General features: G+C 33.2%; 1 protein-coding gene across 1 annotated transcript in view; it reads right to left on the bottom strand.

Moving 5' to 3' along the window:
• Positions 1 to 21,509, bottom strand: part of ULK4 (unc-51 like kinase 4) — a 212,519-nt gene that overhangs the window by 168,035 nt on the left and 22,975 nt on the right. The window contains exons 18-19 of the mRNA XM_050970707.1: positions 9,831 to 9,938; positions 5,470 to 5,553 (exon numbers count right to left, since the gene is read on the bottom strand). Of these exons, the coding sequence (XP_050826664.1) occupies positions 5,470 to 5,553; positions 9,831 to 9,938 (192 nt within the window). The remainder of the gene's footprint in view (positions 1 to 5,469; positions 5,554 to 9,830; positions 9,939 to 21,509) is intronic.

Below are 21,509 nucleotides of genomic sequence, written 5' to 3'. Positions count from 1 at the left end.
GATACTTGCAAAAGTAAGTTTTCAAGAAACCCCACCTGATGACAAAGTTATGTTCACAGATCCTACTTTCCCCCACCTTCTCTTCTACTGCAAAGACAACTTAATACAAGCATAATTTAATACAAAACCTTTCATCTCCAAATAATCACCCCAAATTAAAGGTAATCATTACAAATGAAAAGCTTTTGTTATCTTAAAGGTGTTCCATGATCAGTTCTTTATAAATGAACAAATTTGTATCAACTCTCATTACTAGAACATGCTCTAAATTGTTCAAATATGAGATATTCAGTTACATTAGGAAAAAAATTTACATTAAACCCTCTTTGCCTTTATCACAGGATTTATTGACTCTTCAGAATAAAGACTTCTTGCAAATTAAGTTACTCCATAACTCCCTTCTAAGCAGACAATCCTGACCACTGCTTAAGACAAATTATTAGGTCCTATTTACTACAAGGAGTCCTAAATTTCCATATGAGATTCTGAATCCTTCATACTTTCAGTACTAACCCAATTATTTTCACTTAAAATCAGAGTTTTTAACTGGAAGATATATCACTGGTGTTATTGTGGCTGTGGATTGCCTCACCTCATCTCAGTCTTGAACTACAAAAAAAGTGAAGTCTCTCAACAATGTCTTTAATAGTATCTTGAATTAAGCAAGAATGAATTTTAACATAATTTTTCTAATTCAATTTGTCCTTATAGTCTGGCTTCACAAATAATTAATCATAAAATCTAATTGATTTCTTTCTTAAACTGAACTCTATTTTAGCCTACTAAGTTTTGGATTTCTGAGAGTTATCTTTACAATCAGAGACACCAACAACTGTGAGCAAGATAATGAAACCTTTCAGAAAGTAGTACAAAAGGGGAGAACTTGCAGAAGGGGAGAACTTATGCTTCAATAAAATATATTCAATATCCACTTTTCCTTCTACTGACTTAGTAGTTCTAAAATATATGAAAACTCTCAGTATAATGCTGTCAAAAAAAAAAAAAAAAGAAATGTTGTATTAATCATTTTCATTATAATCCTTCCTGTTCTTCCAAAGAACTGCAGCTCTACCCAAAATATTTAACAGAAACACCAATGTCAATTTCCATTCAAAGTGTTTACACTCTTATATAAAAAATCCACTGAATTCTGTGGTCTTCCTTCTTATTTGCAGCCATAAAACCAAAGAGAATTTAGGCTTCTCACTTTTTACAGTTTTGATTACTGCAAAATATTGCATTATTTTGACCTACTAAAGACCTAAATACATAGATACTCATACACATTTACTAAAATTTAAATTCTGAAAACTTTTTATATATAATGCCCAGTTTTAGCCTTTTTTCTGTGAATTATGCTTCTGTATTTCAGTCTTTTTTGGGGGGGTACAGTTAGGGTAAAAATACATGCATTTATCAAATTGACTAAATTGATGCATTTAACAATCAAATCCATAAGTGAAACATAATTGCCAAGTTAAGTCTCTCTTACATATGAAGTGATTATTAAGACTGCCAATTGGGACTCCACTCCTAATTTAAGCAGGCATAAACACTTAATAAATGAACTATAATCCCATTAGTTAATCATAATAAAAGCAATATACAGTGGATTATTAATGTTAACAAATTTCCAGATACAATTACAGCTTTTCTTTGCAAAATTCAGTCCTGAAGATGTGCTTTATTTCTTTTAAGCCACTGATGGGATAAGTTATGCCCTGTTGCAGATTGTCCTGCTACTTTGAGTAGAAAATGGTCATGCATCATCACTGTGATCTAAAAGATCAATGATGCTGCCAAAGTAATTCTATTTGCTGCCACCTGAGACCTTCCATTTCAGCTCCTCTGGTATCTGTTCCTGAGCACTAAGCTACAAGACTTGTATCATGTTCTGCTTAATTAGCCGTCTGCAAGGGAAGCCTGATCTAAACTAATATTTGGCCTCTTAACTAAAGGAGTCATCCAGTGATGTTACCAGCACATAAGCTATTTTAGTGAACAGAAATGGATATTCAAGATATGAGTAAAGCAGTTCCATTTATCAGTAACTCTCTGTCCACATCATGAACTGCATGAAATCTAAAACTATGACTAGAACTGTATAAATGAAGAAGCACATACTTTATTTTCAATGGGTTTAGGTTTCAACTAGTTTTATAAAGCACACCTAAAGCTCCTAATTTTCAGTAATGTCGAACACTTGCAGATATATCTGTTTCCAGTGAAGTCAGGGATGCTTAATGAAAATGAGTCCTGAGTGAAAATGCAAATACCAGAAGGATAAAAAGTTGCAAACTACTGAAAGGAAACTCCTTTTAATCAAGTCTTTACATTTTAATTGGGGGGGGAGAATCAACATAATAACAAAAATCTACTTCCATGTTTTTGAAATAACTGAATCCAGTGGATATTTTTACTGACTGTTATAAATTTACCAGTGCAGCAAAAATTCTGGAAGCACTGAAGTTACAGTCACTATGATAACAAACATACTACAAAAAAATAGCATAGCTTCATTTTATTAGAAGTTAGGATAAAATATCTTATGATCCTTTTAAAGTAGGTTTACTGATGGAACTAAGTTGTGAGAGCTGTTGACCCCATTGAAGGCAGAGAAGCCCTGCAGAGAGACCTCAACAAATTAAGAGGTCTGGGTAATCACCAAACATATGAAGTTTGAGAAGGGCAAGTCCCAGATTCTGCACCTGGGCTGGGACAACCCTGGATGTACAGGGTTGATGATAGGGTTTTGAATAAATGAAGCACTTTTGAATAAATGAAGCAAAATGCATACAAGGAAAATGATTTTCACATTAGCATTTGGTACTCCATATTAAATAGGAATATTCTTTCTGAAACAGAAAGTATCTTCCATGACTGGATAACATAGGAACTCTAACAGTTCTACACCTTAGCAGGAGAAATCAGGACCTTCCTCTCTTAGAGATTGCACACAAACATTTAGAAGTTGAACTTAAAAAAATATAGATGCCTGGAACAGGCATTTTGTTTCACTGTTGGAAACAGCTGTTGGAAAAGATTAGCAAGTAAATATTGGAATGTTTACTACATCCATTCTGACAGACCAGAATACTATATCAAGACTAAACATGTCAAATCAAGCTTATAATTTAGTTATTTATGAGTGTATCAATTCTCTTATTTTGACACATAATTGAACTCAACTGTTCTTTGCCTGAGTTGAAAATTAGCTTCTGTCTCAAGTTAACAACACTGAAATGCAGGAAATCTGAACTTGTGTCCCCCTACGGATAAAAAGACTTTCCCAATCTTCTACTTCCATCACCCTAAAACTTCTTTCTCTGACCCATACACTTTTTTATCACTGTTAGATTTTCAGGCACAGAAGGTATGTGAAAATGACACTACCTGCATTTTCTGAACATTTTGTTCCTTTATAGGCAAATAAAAGGGACACACACATATTTCAAACTTCTTCCTGTTCTATTGTTCTGTTTCAGAGGGCAATTCTGCTTTGATAATGACAAATCTTATAAAACTTCAGAAGTCCAGGAACACTTCAGAGTAGTTCATAATAAAACTCAAGAACAGTGAACTTAGCTTACAAAAATCAAAACTATAAAAAAACATAGTACTGAATGACATGAACTGGTTTTGTTTTCTTGAATTTTTATTAATTACATAAAATAAAGCTTCTTAACTGGAAATTAAAACTAGAAATAAGTATTTATAATGCGTATACAATGTACTGTGGTAGTTCAGACCTTATTACAAAATGTTAGTTTGCCATTTTCCTAAATACTGAGACAATATGTCCATAATCACTTCAAAAAACATCCTGAAGTAAAATTTTCTTAACTCACAACTGGGCTTAGAACAATTACAATTAATTCATTACGTAATTATGTATAATTTTTAAAAAATTATTAATGTAAGAATGAAAAACTCATGTACTTTTAATAGAAAAAAGCTGGTGACAAATGTTTTCAGAGCTGCATAGCCACAGGACAAGAGGCAATGGCTAGGAGTGAAAACTTCAAGCATAAACAAGTAAAAACTTTCTCCTATGAAGGAAGTACAGGCATTGCTGATGGAGATTGTGGGACCATAGTTATTAGAGACATTCAAGACATAAATAGACACGTTCCTGACCAACCTGACATATTTAGACCTACTGTGAACAGGAGGTTGGATTAGATGACCTCCAGAGGTCCATTCCATCCTCAAGTCTTGCATAGTTTTACAGGTTCAAACATGTTTTAAATATATATATATATATCTCCATTAAAAATGAGCATTTTCACAAACAGAAAGTATAGAAGTGCACAGATGTAGTTGGCTAGCCTAGACATAATTTTAAATTTATGCTTAATTAAATTTAATTTGAACTATTGCATGGCAAATGTACTTCTATTTTGTGTCATTTTTTCAAGAAAAAATATATCAAGATAAATTATTAAGAAAAATTTGACATGTTTCAAGACTAAGAAGTGATTTTATTTTATAGGAATAAATTAGGGTCTTATGGATGTCTTGATTTAGTTTCTGCACACTGTATATTCAGAAACAGCAAGTCTTCCATTACTAAATTTATAATTAAATAGCATCTCACTACTGTGCCTTTGAGTGACATCTTACTCTAATTATGAGCTGGAAATTGTGCACAATACAAACTCAGTTTTGTGTTTTTGGTCACGTGAAGGTTTGAAGATATTAAAATGCATCCAGGCTCTTCCTTTATTAATCACAATCTGCAGGCAATAAAGAGCTCAAAAAGGAAGGAAAAAAGGTCTTTCCTCTTGCTTTCCACCTTCTAGCAACCTCTGACATGTTTTCTGCCTTGAGCTTTGCCTTGGGCAAAAATAAAGTAACATGGTCTCATACAAACAGTGAATGTAAACCCTCCACTCAATTCTTTTTCATTTTCAAAATGGAGCTATATGCATAGTTTTCTTCCTTTCTTCTAGCACACCTAAGCTATCACCAAAACCAATGAAGAACATAGTAAAGTACATGTATGAGAATAAACCTAATTACTTTTTTGCCTCAAAAGAACGCTGACAACTCAGTAGGATAACAATGCAGCTTTAAAAAACTGTACATCATCCGCTTCAAGAAAGAAACTTAAATCTTTCTCAAAGATTTACAAAGATGTATGAAAATCAAATTGCAAGAGAACAGCACAAACTGTCAGAACATTTCTCAAAAGATGCCTACATCGTTATTAAATATCACATTTATTAACAGTAATTTATATTTACTATCCCATTTCCCCCAACACAAGCAGCAATACATAAATGTTGAATGTACAGAGAACAACGCTGCATTAATCTCCTGCTTAGGTCATGGTCTTATGATTATTTAAATTCAAGAGCAATGCTTGGTTGACAAGGTACTGCAATGCTGCAGGCTACAATCCTCATACAATGCCTAAAGGGTTATTATTGTGGAGAAATTCTACTGAGGACCATGAAAGAGCCTTACCCCTTCCCGAAGACACCTCATTAGCACAGTGTAAGCAGCCGAGGGAACAGCCCAGCATTCCCTGGGGTGCTCCCCTTTTTCCTCCTGAAATGAAGCCAACGGCACAACTGATTAAATCAAAAAATCACAACAGTCTCAGTCACATAAAAAATGGGTAGCATGTTCTTAATAAGGTTCATATTATACATATATCAAATTAACATATGCAATCAAATATATTAAATTTAATTATTACTATTTCATGTTATTTCATATGCAGCACAGAGATTGATTTTTTTTTAGCTTATTTAAGTAGTCTCCAAAATCCATAACAGAGTTTGTCCTAATATTTCTGCATTTCATCAATTTATTCTAATCCATACAGACACAAAAAAGTGTCTGTTCTTTCATTCCTCTCAACCATTTGGAGTACTTCAGAGAGATAACTGACTATTGAGAGCAGAAATGCTTGCCTTTAAAGTCAAATTTATTTTTTGGTTGGTAAAAAGAAAAAGTCAACTTTCTTTTGGAAAAAATGCTCAAAGTCATACAAAGAAATACCAAATGTTTAAGAAAATTTACTATATGGTATAGCCTTCAGTACATATGAACCCTGTCTCAAGATCTTACTTTATATTCCCTTGAAATCATCCTGTTAGGCTAATTCACTACTAGTTGAATAAGGGCTTAATTCTTCCATTACAAGTGAACTTCACATCCCCCTGTCTCTGCAATAGCCCATTGTAAAATTTTAAATTTAAAAGGGAACACTTGGATATCACTGAGATTTAACTGCAACAACTTCCATATCCAAGCTAGTAACAAGAGCTATTAGAAAGAGGGAAAAATATAGCCTCTTTTGGGAAAGAAAGTGAGAAATAATAGGCATTAGATGGTGTGAAGATGACAGGCCATAAAATCATAAGAAACTCGTTTTAGTAAGTAGACAAAGGATGACAAACAGTAATTTCTTCACAAATTACACAATTCTTGAATTCTATTAATTATATTCTCAAATTATTTTTAGCGTTCTAATAAACTGGTTTTAATAAAAGGGATAGGATAGGCAAAGTGGGGGTTAATGATACAGAAATAAATGATACTTTCTAAATTTGCTGATTTCTGCATGGCTGACAGTAATTCAACACATATACTATATGAGTATTTCAGGCCTTTAATTAAAGCATGGCACATTAGCATGGAAGACTATTGCTGAATTGTCTAGTAAAATTAATTTTCCTTCCTTATTGAAAACAAAACTTTATTTGCCACATATAGCCATAGAGAAAATGTGTCTGTTAAATATCCCATTTGTAAGCTTTTTTTCTGCTAACTTTGTATTAGAATGTATGGGACAATATGAATAGTAATAACAAGACTGGCTGGACATCCAACAGAAACATCAAATCCACTTCATACTATCTCCTCCATTTTATCTGAGTAAGAATGTGCTGACAAGTAATCATCATTTGCCTTCCAAGGTGCTGTGTGTAAGTTTAAGAAAACAACCCAAGTTCCAAGAAAGTAAAGGTAGGTTACTTTCAAACAGGCAAAAGCTGAATCTTTTCTACCTGGAAGAGGCAGGACAAGACTAAAAGTCAAAACAGAGTTATAATGACAATCTATGGGGGAACTTGCATGGGTCTGTTTCGCATTGTTTTCACCAAATTTAACCAGAAATTCTTCCAAGGTCTTTTGTAACTATACATATTAAATGTGATATAAAATAAAAAGCCTTAAGAAATTGTGCAATCCTAAAACATTAATAGTTCTTCCATTCTTCAAACTGATTAAAGACTTTCTGCAAGGTTTAATCTCTATTTAGAAATTTTTAAAGGCAAAAGGAGTAATAACCTTTGTACTGTTCTTAATTACATAAACGTAACCTACAGCATTTGACACATAATAAACTTTAAAATATCACCAAACACTGGGGAATCTTCCTACTTTTTGTCACAGCCCATGTTGATATTGATTAAACTTTAGGTTCTGCACCCTAATAACACAAACAACACAAAATTAATAAAAATATTACACAGAACTTGAAAGTTTTCCCCCAAGGCAATCCACTCGAGAGTATGAGAACATGCTCCCTGGAGCCTGCTCATGCTACTTGTGAATTGCTCTTGGCTTCTGCTTGGAATAAAAATGCAGAGATGGAGTGTAAGATCTTCCTTATGAGATCTCATAAGTAAGTACACACACAATATCAGAGTTTAGGAATGCACAGGACTGTTACAATTATCTGGACATTTCCCAGTATTTTCTAAGCCATGGAAGTGCAAACAGCGATCTTGTATTTCACCTCATTAATCATCCTGCATCTAAACAGCTGAACTTGATTTGAAGTATTTGATAATTTATGATTTACCAAATGTTAACATGAAAAAGAAATCATCTTTACCATTATTTCATATAAAAATTGTGGCTGGACCTAGAAGCACTTCACAAAATCCCAGAGGGAATAAGTTAATAAAAGAATTGGACATGCCCTCAAAAACTTACAGCTTAAATAAAAATAATTACAGTTTGATAAAACAATCAAGCAGGCCAAAGAAAGCACAAAATAGATAGAAACAAAAAAACCAAGTGCATAGCCCTTAATGAATTAGATGCGGTTATGTTTTATTTTTCTTTATTAGTCAAGTCATAAGTCTTTGCTTGGTTAAAGACATAAGATGGCAATAAACTTTCCAGTTTCTTTTATTATATTACCCCTGACTTGCTATATGATCTTGGCAAGGTCATTCAGCACTACTGTTCGTCAGTTTAATGAGCAACAGAATGCCTACAACACTACAGTGTTCTGAAGTTAAATTCATATAGAATAGAAAAATGAAAAGTGCTTTTCTTTAAAAAGTTGAATGGTCAGTATTTCCACGCATACAAATCACACTGATATTTTTGAAATTTTACCAAGACATGGTGTCTTGAGCTCATATGTGTCCAAGTATTTATTCCTACACTCTATTAATGTCATAGCTATAACATAATGCAACCCATTATTATTTGTGTGTGTGTGTATATATAACCAACCTTGAACCATGACAGAGCTGCCACTTATATGCAAGTTGTAATGCTTCAAGTATTGTGAAATTCATACACAGACTGAAAAATTTGTCAGGTCACATTTTCAGATGGGAAAAAACTGTGCAAATCATTCTGGCGTTATATAACCAGTGTTACCAGAATTGTTTAAGCTATCAGAGTTTAATTTTAAAATAAAATCAAGCCATGCAAAATATTCCTACCAAATATCATTTTCAAGTTGGAGTTTTAAGTTCATTTGTTTGATGATAACAGGTACAAATATTTCCTCCTGAGGAAATTGAGCAAGTATTAAAACATAAACTGTGACTGTGGATGCATTTTTCAGAACATAATTTCACATTATAAGTTCTGTGAGCACGTATTTGACAAATACTTTGGCAATTGTCCAATAAAAATAGGACAATGCTTGTTATTCTACAAAAACCAAGGCTACCACAACATTTTGTGGAACATGCAAAGGAGCTAGAGGATAAACAAAATAAAACCTGGAAATTCAACAGAAAGCCATAACTAAAGCCAAAGTGATGACTCATTTGCCACATTTGCTCCATTACCAACTGCCTTAAACTAGTTAAACTAACATGTCAGCATTCAGAGCTATTAGATTATGCAGGTAATAAAAAGGCTTCAGAGAGGTTAGACTTTTTCTGCTTGAAGACACTGCTGTTTCTGATAAGTGAAAGAGTATTTTCTTCTTAGAATAAGGAAAAACAAATGTGAGGTTTAAAGGACCTGTCAATTCCAATTCTTAATATTGACAGTATTACTTCTCTACAAATAACCTCCAATTATTTTTAATGCAAATCTACCGTTTTAAGACTGAAGGCTTAAATTAGTTTTAATCAGGAATAACTACAAGTCCATTTGAAATTAGTCAGGATAATTTCTTTTCCTTTTCCACTGTGCTGTGAATCCAACCATGCTACAATAAGATTTAATATGGACTAGATATATAGATACACGAATATATTAATTTATTGATATTATAGACATTATAGACTGTCCTCATATATACTATTTAATCAACATCTCTAGATTAGATGTTTGAACCCTTAGATCTGCCACTTGGAGGCTAGCAGTGTTTACGCTGGTGGTTGATTAAATCCTTTAATGAAGTTAAAATTCTACAATGGAAGAATTCTGTTTAATTAATCTCAGATGAAGTAAATGATTGGATTAGCATGTTTCTTAAAGCAGAATAGGTATTAGAGAAGACAGGACAAGAAACTGTTGATTATACAAATGGCTAACTAATTTGATTTTTTGGTCTAGTTTTCCATGGCAAAATTTTTCACATTTGCCAAATTTGTAAGGATCGCTGGCAGTCTTACCTTGCTGGCTATGAGGAAAAGCAGCTCCCCAAGTGCTGGTAGAAAGCATTGCTTCAATTTGCTGTTTCTGAAATTCTCTCTGATTAGCTCAGTTAAAAGTGTAATTGCCTAAATTAAAAAAAATCAATCAATAGATCAACTTACATATTTTGTCAAGCAAAATGTACTGCTAAAGGTAAAAAGCTTTATCTCAAATGTCATCTTACTTATTCACTCTTCACTTATGCTGAAGAGCCATTTGCAAGGGATTTAGTAAGCATTGAAGGAAAGAAAAATAATTATTACAAAACATTATGTATGCAATATGGAGAAAAATGCAATAAGTAATTCGTCAAAGTGAAAAATTATCAGCTATCTGTTCTTTCATTTCCCTCAGGACAACAGAAAAGCCTACTTGCTGTTCCTTTGTTTTGGCCAGAAGATCTGGGAGTTCTCACCATCAGGTCACAAAAAGAACAAACAACAAGAAACCTCTAATGATGTCCTTTGTGTAGACATCATATCATAGGATAAGAACTATTTAAGTTTTGTCTTCTGATCTCTAAGTTTACAGGTGACTTAGTGTGTAAGAACTGGATATATAATTTTATTTTTTTGTATTTCATGAACTTCTGTATGCAAAGCATACACACATATACACGTGTGTGTCTTTATAGGTAGATCGATATGTTATTTATAAAGATGAGGTGGAAGGAAATTAGAAAATCTGATTCATCTTGTGCAGGTGACCTAGCAAGAAATCACTTTCCCATGCAAAAGTATTTGGCAGTAAAGCATTTTTTCTTCTTTGGAGCATCATGGAGTTTTTATCTTCAACTACCCTTGTTTTACTTCACCTTCTGACCTTAGCAGCTTCATAACTCCAATCTTTGTGCAGCAAAATCATATCAAAACTGGAAATGCAGTCTTCAAATCAAAGCAAAAAGATCTACAAAACAAACTTTGACCTTCTCCCCATTTTTTTAAAGTAGTGCTATGCTCATTAACTGATTTTTTTAACTGCTTTCAGAGCATTTCTACAAATTTTATTCAGGAACTTTAATTAGCCTGCCACTTCAGAGAGAGCTTTACTTTCGTATTTAAGAAACAAATGTATCAGTAGTTTTCAAAGATTCTAATATGTCAGCTTGAGAAAGTAGTAGTCAAGTTGATTCAAGTGCAATTCTGCACCAAATGATGAATACATAATGACAGCATTTTAACCTTTATGATATTTTCTTTCCACAGCTATGCAGAATTACTCTTACTTTTGCAATGAAATATATTTTGAGAACTACTTTGACTGTGGAATCAATACCATCAAAAGTACCTTGTCACTGTGGCATTAACAGAGATTACACATACCCTGTTAACATCCCTCAAATTCGCCCCTTTAGACTGAGGGTGAACACACCATGAGATAGTATTTAACTACACAAATTTGATGAACTGTGTGATAACAAAGCTGCTGACAATATTTCCAACTAGGGACTAGCTAAGGACATCAAATCATCATGACACCTAACTTACACTTGTTTGTTTGCAGACAGAACTTGAAGAAAATACAAATCAACTTGTACATCTGCTGTAGATGATCAAGGCAGTCTGCTCAAAATTATCAATTTTAATGACAAATCTCAACCAGCAGACAACCTTATATCAATACTAATATTGGTTTGCACCTGCAATATTTGTTTTCTCAAAGCATGGTTAATATATTTGAAAATTTTGATGACACATCATCTAAATACATTTATGTGTGCAGTCCTACAAGTGTCTAAATCCTATATTCTATTAAATAGAACCATGAATTAACCTTTATGTGCAGTAAATTATATATTCACTATATTCACTTGTACTAAGTTCTGTTTGGCTGCCTTACTGCTCAATTGAAGTTTAATAAAACAGTCATCAACATTAAATATACTGCGTAGATTATCCATCTTCTGGTTTGAGGGTTTTTTTTGTTTGTTTGTCATTAAAATTAAGAATTCAAGATTTAAAATTAATGAAGATTAAATCCAAGAACAATACTTCATATTGGTGAACAGAAATTATTGTCTCTCATTCTCCTTCAGGATTCTAGGACAAGTTATTTTTATTCTGAAGAGATTCTAGTTATTATTTTATTCTGAAGAGATTCTAGTTATTATTTTTATTCTAAAGTGATAAGAAAAGGAAGTAATCATAATCCAATTCCTACTCTTTCCTCAAATATGACTGAAAAAAGAGGTAAAACTGAGTAAACAAAATTAAATTAAAAAGTAATTTCGCTTCTTGTGCACTTAAAAATAATTGCCAAAAATCTAGTCAACACTGCAATAAATTCAAGTTTTTATTTAAAAAAAACCTTTTATTAAACAAGAGGGAAGATATGTCTGAAGAAATCTGAGCTGTTAGTGACTGACTTGTGCTAAAATTGTTACATCTTTGACACAAGTTGCATGAAATCCTACAGTTCTTATCTTCATTGTTATAATAAATTTCTCAATTTAGGGTTAATTTTGGAAACTGTAAGAAGATCCGTAAAAAGAATTAAATACTATGGCAGAAGGCACTGAACATGAAATAGTCACCACACGTTACAGATGGCACTCACAATCTTGTATATAAAAGACTTTATTTACCACACTCAGATAATGGCCTCATTTTCTCTAGAGAGTACACAGAGTACAGAATTGCCCTGTGATTTTCCTCCCTTCACTGAACACAATTAAATAATCAAATATTTTACAAGTGCAGAAAATGGGGTTCACTGACTATGCATGCATAGTCAGTGTGCAGTTCACATACTGAACTGGCAGAGTGTCTGTGCCAATAACCTATATAAGATCTTCTTGTGTCCTCTAAAATGGAGGCTATGGAACAGGAAGCTGTGACTCATTGTCTGAATTATAAGCACATTAATACGGAAATACAAATATTTTTATAAAATAAATTTAATGTTATATAATATAAAGTGTTCATAATTTCGCAAACACATTTTAAATGACCTAAAACTAGGAAGACAAACTGTATCCTGCTCCTGATAGGACACTTCTAATCTTGACAAAACTGATTTGCACAAGATTTAAAACATTTTTCATCCTTTCATAAGGAAAAATATAAGACTTGAAAAAAAACTCTGCTTGGACACTTCGATTCAATATTAAAGGGTGGTATAAATTTTAGGTAAAGAAAGTACCAAACCTTATGCGGGAAAATGCACAACAGAAAAATCAGATTTATGTTAACTACAGACTGACAAAGTCTCCTTCTTACCTAGAGTACATTCTTTTTCTTTTCAACCTGCCTATATTTTCCCTTTCATAGAAGTAAATAGTAATGAACTCCAAGTCCTACACTGTCTATTAAAAGCATCTTAAATTTAATAAATTACCTACACCTTTTACCCTAGCTGTCAAACTGAGTAGATAAAGTATAGTCATAAAAAGAAAAGAAAGAAGAAAATGTCATATCTGGACAGTCATTGCCTTAACTTACAACAATAATGTGTGGAAATTGATCTATTACCTGTGGCAGATTCTCAATCTATTTCAAGCTGTATCCAGAAGTTTCCCTGCCATTTCAAGACTCCAGAAGTGAAAATTAAAGCATATTCAAAAAAAAAGGTATTTACACCTTAAGTAGTAGAGCGGCAATGTACAGATTCCCAACATCACCACATCTTTTATCTATTAATATGATTGTCTGCAAGTATTAGTGGAAATTAAAATATCTCTGTAACTCTGCAAACAGTGATAAAAGTTGTCTATGTCTCAAGCATAATGGAAATTATATTTTAGCTCATTTTCTTGTGAGTACAAATGCGTCATGTAATGTGGGCAAATAATGGCAAAGCAATCTGAATTTCCTCTGAGAAAGGCACTCTCACCACGTTGAGAAAGTATGCCATGGTTTTAGTGCCTCTAACCAGAATAGAATCTAGAGTAGTATTCAAGAACTCATCTTTAAAAGGGTATATGAAAAGGGAAAGAAACCTGCCAGCTTTCTCTGAACATCTCTACTCAAAGTGAGTCATGAAGTAAGGAGGACAGAAGAGAAATCTGATTGCCAGACTACAGATGTGGCATTAATGCTGTCCAGAATGTAGGGAGAAAAACAAACAAACAAAAAACAAACAAACAAACAAAACCCCAACAACAACATATTGCAACTCCTGTAGAACTCCTCTAGGTAAAAATACAATACAGAAGTGGAACATTTTTCCAGGTGGATACAATGCAAAATTGACTCATTATGAAAACTCTTATCTTTTTAATTTTTTTGTAACTGCTGGAGGAAGAGGTCGTAGTAGATGAGTAGTTAAATCAGATGTCATGAACTCAAAAGGAGATTCAGCTTGCTTTGGAATCAATCCAAGGCCCCAAAGAGATAAAATCAGAAACAAATAGAAACAATCAATGTATAAATCAGGTATATTTACTAATAAGTCAAAAACAGACACAAAAGTACTTTTAACAAGCTTTGGAGTTTGTTTGTTTGGGTGCTGGGTTTTATTTTTGAGGAAAAAAAATGTTCTTAGTTCTCCCAGTCTGTCATGACAGTCATATGATCACATGAGCTCAGTAGCAGATGTTCATTAATACATCTGATTTCTACCCCAGCCCTTAAATTTGAAGCTTTTTAATCATAGGAAGGACCAGGTAAAAATATTTGTCTCTAACAGCAAAGAGATTCTGTTTTCATTTTTGTCAAAGGCAAGAAAAGAAAAAGGTTGCTTAGGAGCCTAAAAAGCAAAGATTTCTCCCTTCAAAACTCGTCAGTGGCAACCAACTGAAGCTGGTTTACATCTGAAAATGCAAACTCAAACTGGAAATCAGTCTTCACAGAATAAGGGTCAGCAGGACTATCCAAGGAAGTGGTATTTTTATTTTTTTTTCCTCCTCTCTTCCTTGTTTTTACTCTATTCATAAATTGATTTGAAGTTACTCAGTCATCTTCTTCCAAGCAGTAGGCCTTTTATCCACTTTTTAGAAGCCCTGCTAAAGACACTTGATAAAATATACATGTAGAATATTTTAGATTGATTATTTCTACATAGAATAGCTCATATTTTAATAAATTATAGGGGTTTTCCACAAATTTTCTTTGAAATTAGTTCTATTTGAGAATTGCAAATTATTTCATTCTGCCCAGTGAAGATGCAAACTGGACAAAACAACAGTTCTTAAGTTCTTCTAAAGAACTCTTTTTTAAATGTGATTCATACTAAACTAACTTTTTTCCCAGCAGATAATAGCTAAAAGGTCTGGAACTTAGAAGAAAAGCTAGGACTACAACTAATATAAAAGTGATCTTGCCTAACAATGAGCCTGGCTTGAGTGTCTTTTAGTGCAGTAATCAGAAGGCAGCAGGAAGTTAGGCTTTTCTGCTACTACCAGTGTGCAATCACAAAAACATGCTGTAGCCTAAAGTGTCAATCAAGTAAGTGCTTTAGAGGAAAAGGCTGAACTATTTTCTTTGGTTCCTAGCCTATGATAGGATCAATTCACAAGTGCAAGACAAAGGGAGGTGGAAGAAAGGCTCTCTTTCAGGTTAATTCTTTAAGGTATGCACTTTCTTGTAAGAACTAAACAGTTCAGTGTGCAAATTGTACAACAATTTCCACAGACACAAAGTTGCTTGGTGTAACAGAAAACTAAAGTACCAAAAACATTTAAAACCAAATTCTCAGCTATGTCAAAATCTTAGAAAAAAAAAAGTTACAGCATGCCACAAAGTATTGCAATATTATATGATGTGACTTTGCAAACAGAAACAATATCAGAATAATGTCAGGAAATAGTTAAGGCCTTACACAGATATGTGTCTTCCAAAGAAAATAGAAAAAAATAATTTGTTTCATGTCAAGAAGCTTAGGCACAAAATTTTTTCCCATGTGGTCTCTCTCTTGCTCATGGACAGAATGACAACTGCACTTTTTTTTTCTGTTTGTATTTGATGCTTCTGCTGACACTGTAGCAATGTAAGGAAAGCAAATATTTCATGCCTTCCACAGGAAAAAAAAAATGTTCCTGCTAAGCTAGTTTAACTACATGTCTTAAACCACGACTACAGAAACTCTATTCCATCTAGTTCACCCAGTCTTTCACACCCCAAACGTATCTTCAGTGTATATATATATATAATATATATATATATAAAACTTCCAGAGATATAAATATTTATTTGCTGAAGGAAAAGGTCCTAGAGGCATAGATCATCATCCCAAAAATAACAGAATTGTAGAAAAAACTAAAAATAGCACAGCAGTTTTACTGTCATAAGAACTAAACTGAAAATAACTACAAACATATCTACTGGCAGCACCACGGATATAATTTTAATGGAAAACTGTACTCTTTCACCCATCAAAGAAAATATAGTAAATTTAATGGACTATGAAAACAGTATCAATTAAATATCTTTTAAAATGGCAGAACCTTTGCTTCAGTTAGGTAATTAAGAAAATTGAAAAAAAAGTGATATAATCCTGCAATCAGCAACGTATGTTTTCTCCTTCCTTGGTGAAAATTTCCTTGTTTTCTACCAGCCTGCTTTGGATTTCAAACATAAAGGGAGCCCAATTAATTGGATTGATAAAAACAATTTTTTGAGAGAGGAAAAAGAAGGATCTTCAGTTATGATAAAAGGTCTTAATATTTTCTCCAGTAATCCAGAATTGCCATGCTTGATATATTCACTGTTAATTTAATTATATTTCCATTTTCTGTTTATTAAGTCAGAAGAACTTTTCTCAACCACACCATGAGTTTCTGTTAATTTACCTGAGAAATGTCAATTTTTCATTTGTTTTCCTGCCACATGCCCCAGGCAAGTATGCAAGTTATAATTCGCTGAACCAGGTTGTTGAAAATAAATTGAATTAATTTAATTTATAGGTTGAAAGTTTACTAGAAATCACTCAAAAAAACTTAAATGTAACCCCTCTCACTGTTACCAAAGTATTAAGTGACAATCCTGATTATGTCAGAAAGATAACTGTAAGATTTTAAGCAGGTTACAAAATATGTGTGTATATGAACATGTGTAAATACTCACACACAATGTCCTACAGATTTTATCTCCTGACTAGAGATTTTTTTAAATTGGGTGGGTTTTGTTCCATGATGGTTTTTTTTCTATGTAAAACATATCAGATCAAAACAAGGAAAGGGCCCTTGGAGAAAACAAGGATATACTTAAATTATAATAATTTTTGAGAAGACTTATAAAGCCATTTTATAATAAAACAATATTAAAACTAAATAGGTGTGGTATAAATGGCCAAATCAAACCATTTTTATTTGAAATCACTACAATATGAGCAGACATGACAGGCCTAGAAACAGGACTTATCAGAGAGGTAAGCTAGGAAATTGACTTAAAATTGGCATTCTGTAAGAATTTGAATGACAACAAGCTGTAGACCCTGATCAATGTAGACACAATGAGCTGGCTAGAGTATATATAAGAGTTACAGGTCATAAAAGTACACCTGTAATAAAACAGCTGCTTTCCAGCTGTGGAAAACAACCACTAAATTGTACTTTAATAAAAGGTCAGAAATTAAAAGGCTCAAATTAATGGAGTTTCAGTTTGGATGAAAACAGAAATCTGGATATTTCACCACTCTGACAAAGAAATCAAAGCTCAAGCTGTTATGGAGATATTCTGATTTGCTGTCATCCTTCATGGGCTATGTAATTTATTAATTTGGCTATGGAATATATTAAGCCAAAGGCTTTGCAAAGAAGCTCGCAGTGTGAAGGTTGCACCAGTTTCTCTGAACCCTTTAAATGTCCAGTAGAGCAGTGGATTGAGGTCTGTTTAAAAACAGGCACATCTGCCTAGGCCATGGGGTGAGATTGATATTCCCATTTAGCAAATTTGAGAAAGGTAAGGAAAAGGACTAGATTTTGCCACCAAAAAGGCCAGACAGAGAACACCTCCAGAGTGGTGTCCTTGCAGACAGAGAAGGACACTGCTCCCTGACAGGGAGGCAAACTGTTAAGTTGCTGTATCATCTCTTAGTAAAATAATAGACTGAGTCTGAAATGTCACATCAGAGTGGCTGCATCCTAGGTGGCAGAGGGCCCAGTATATTCACAGAAAGGAAAGGACAATAGCTTCTGTTAATAAATGCCCCAAATTAGATATACATCAAAACAAGCCTTCCTAACTATGGAAGAATTTTTTTTCCGGTAAAATGAAGAACAGAATCCTGGAAAGAATGGGGTTTTTCACTGAATTTTAATAACCAGTTTCAAAATCTAAAAACAAAAATAAAACTTTAAAGTTTAGGTGTTTTCCTAAGATAACTAGCAATAAGTAAGAGGAAATTATGTTTCAGATTTATAAAGGGCAATTCTATGGGGGGAAAAAATTATATTAAGTCAGGAAAAAAGCATATGACCTATTAAAATCTTTTATTGCAGCTGCCAAAGAGAAGAAATTGCACTTAAAGTGTCTTCATCTGCAGTTATACAAGAGATCAATTCCCCTATTGTATTCTAAGATCAGTGTCATTTTTTCTAATCAATGTAATATACTTCTTAAAAATACTTAACCGGAAATAGATCAATCACAATTGAATTTACCGATATAAATATTCATTTATTCTAATCTTTTCTAATATGACCTACATACTCGAATACATCAGCAGAATAAAGATAGAACACAGTTCCATGCTTCTCTAGTCGGTAAAACAGTAGTTTACTTGAACTTTATTTTGTGTTTTAGTGACCTCTGGTGGTTATATTCAAAGGAAACTGCTAGCTTAAAAAAAAAAATTTAAAAAACCCCAGAACATTAATTTTTCAAAGACAAATAAATGAAAGGCTTTTGGCATGCATTATGTGAAAGTTTCATTTAGCCTGTAAAATGAGGTTGAGGCTTCTTTTCTTTCCTAAAGTTTTTCTGCTTCGTTAGGGATTAATGCTATTACTATTTATAAAACCATTTTAACAACAAAAACAACAAAAATGTAATGATCCAAATTCAACCTCAAGGATAGAGGAACTATCCTTAAATAAATGTCTAAGTGAGTAGAAGGCAGTAGGGGGTAGAAATAAAGAGCTAACTTTTTAATATGTAAGGGCCAGCAGTGCCAACCGGCACCAGTCTCTACCAAGTCCTGTGCTGCTTTGAAAATACAAAAGAAATAACAAGTGATGACTCTATAATGAGGTAACAAAAAAAAAAAAAAAAAAACCAACTGCAAAGAGCCATGGTTGAGTGATAACAATTGGAAACAAAACTTGATATAAATAGCACAGTACACATATGGGGCAAAAATAATTCAAGAATTTCATGTTCACAAGCTCTCAATTGACTTGGGAACAAATTTAGGGGCCAAAAGGAGATCACTTCTTTTTAACAGGTCAAAAAATCAAACAGTTATCAAATCAAATTAGAAGGTAGTAGGAATGGAAGAGGAAAGAAAACACAAAAAACCCTACCAGGAGACAGATCTCCTACATCTTCAGACTGTAAGATCTGGATCACAGAGTGTCATTTTAGATTATGTTGTTCAGCTCAAGACACCTGAGTCTGACATTTCCTAAATCACAACAGCCACCAATAAACTTTACTTGGAGCATCAGGTGGCTCATATGAGAGGATAAATTACAGCATTATATTTAATTCTGTATATAATGCTGATAGAAAGGTTTGCTTTGTGGTGCGGTTTTTTAAGCATCATACAACATAAAATAGCTGACAGTTAACACAAATGTTCAACCAACACACAGATTCCTCTGAAGGGAGCAGAGGGGAATACATCTCTAGATGAGAAATTCCTAAATGACTCCTTCCTATTTTTCCCATAAATGAACTATGGAGTTTTGTGTACTGTCTACAGTTATCTGATTTTACATTATATATGGAAAAACAAATTTGAACACATGAAAATATTAGAACTCAATGGTTTTTTTCCTCATTCTAATTTTGTGTAAGCACTAAAATATATTTTAGTTCAGAGATACTACTTTGAGAGAAAAAAACTTGGAATGAATGTCATTAAAAAAAGCACAGTAGATGCATTTTTAACTCAGAACTGTTAATTTATTTAAAATTCCTTATTTTCTCAATGAATGTATATAAAACCTAATTTTAATTAACATAAGAATGGGGCCAGAAAGTTAAAATGAAAGCTAATTTTCCATTCTAGTCCTTCAGTTTAAATGTCACTGGTCTTGGACTTTGTTCTTGACATATATGGATACTTCTAAAAATGGTAAATTCCATTTGTGAATAACTCCTATGTTCAAATAAAAAAAAGGACTAGAAACGTTTTGAACAAAATAATATTACAGGTCAATGTATAACTGTGGCAGCAGCTCTCTGGCCACAGAGAGCAACACGCAACTTTCCCAGGCATTGTCCTGGGGAAGGCTGTGAGAAGATCAGAGAAAAGAATGATAAACAATTCTTATCTTCACTTGCTGCACCTGTTGAACATGTAGAATGTGTTATGGAGGTTTGTTTACCAAAGAGTGGTTTCTTAATTGGCCAATGGTGATGGTGTTTGGATTCAAGGACCAGTTGGGTCCACCTGTATCGTGAATGTCTGTAAGGGCGATGGGTTTATTAGTAAGTATAGAATATTAAAGTGATTGATCAGCCTTCTGAGAAGCATGGAGTCAATGCTAATTATTACCCAGCTGAGGGCCTGTGGCAACATATAACTACTTCAATTTATTGCTTTTAAATACAAAAGTTGATTCGGATATGTGTTTTCTGATGTAAACTAGGAAGCTGGGGAATTATGTTTAGCTATTGCTAAACATATTACTGCTAACCACCTGAACAAACACCTAAAGACAAAAACCATATGGACATCTCAAAATTACTTTTGAGTATTTTAACTTTAAAAAGTTAAATATCAGAAAAAAGTCTGCCACATAAAAGAACATACCTAAACTGTGACCTGGAATTCAATTGCTGTGAGACTGTCAGTATTGAAAGAACTTCAGTGACTGTAACTATAAGGACTTCTGCCCCACTTTGGAACTTCACAAAACAAACAGCAAACATTAGGCAACAACAATAATGTTTTGAGTTCAGCTTCCACTACAGAATGGCAACATTAATGGCAACATAACAAGCTAATCACAATAATTTTAATATTCATAAAGAAGAAACCAGAGGTACCTAAACCACCAAAAACTTCCTTAGCTGCATTTCCAAAAGAGTCAGGTATTAACCACTAATTGTATTTTCCTACACCAGATCTGCACAGCACACAGGCCTATTTACAGCTTGTGTTTAGCAGTTAGGTCTTACATTCAAACACCCACTAAATTGAAGTTTTGGCTTCATCTCATGAAGAGGAAATGATGTCACATTCACACTTGAAACAAACATTAAATAGCACATTCTGTCACCAACCAAGAACTAAAAATGCTTTTCTTCTCCAAACAAAATTTCTTCCCCTTCATCACATGCATTCTTATAGAACTGTGAGAAACCTCAAATTAGTCCCACCTCAATAAATTCTTTTTTGAAAAAAATTCTCTAAGAATCAGTTGTACTGTTTTATACTAATTACAATAATTACATTTCAGGATAGCCAAATGTGTCAACAGTTTCTTTTTCCACATGCACAAAAGTATGACTGTGACTACTTGATTTTAAGAAAAGGAGAGAAAAATGCTAGTTTTATCATTGGTGGCCACAGGTTAGTAAAGATCAGATCTACACCTACATAGAATAAGC

Source organism: Serinus canaria, chromosome 2 (genome assembly GCF_022539315.1).
Source record: "Serinus canaria isolate serCan28SL12 chromosome 2, serCan2020, whole genome shotgun sequence".
Taxonomy (NCBI): domain Eukaryota; kingdom Metazoa; phylum Chordata; class Aves; order Passeriformes; family Fringillidae; genus Serinus; species Serinus canaria.
The sequence above is the reverse complement of the archived record's forward strand: the minus strand, read 5'-3'. Positions and strand labels throughout refer to the sequence as shown.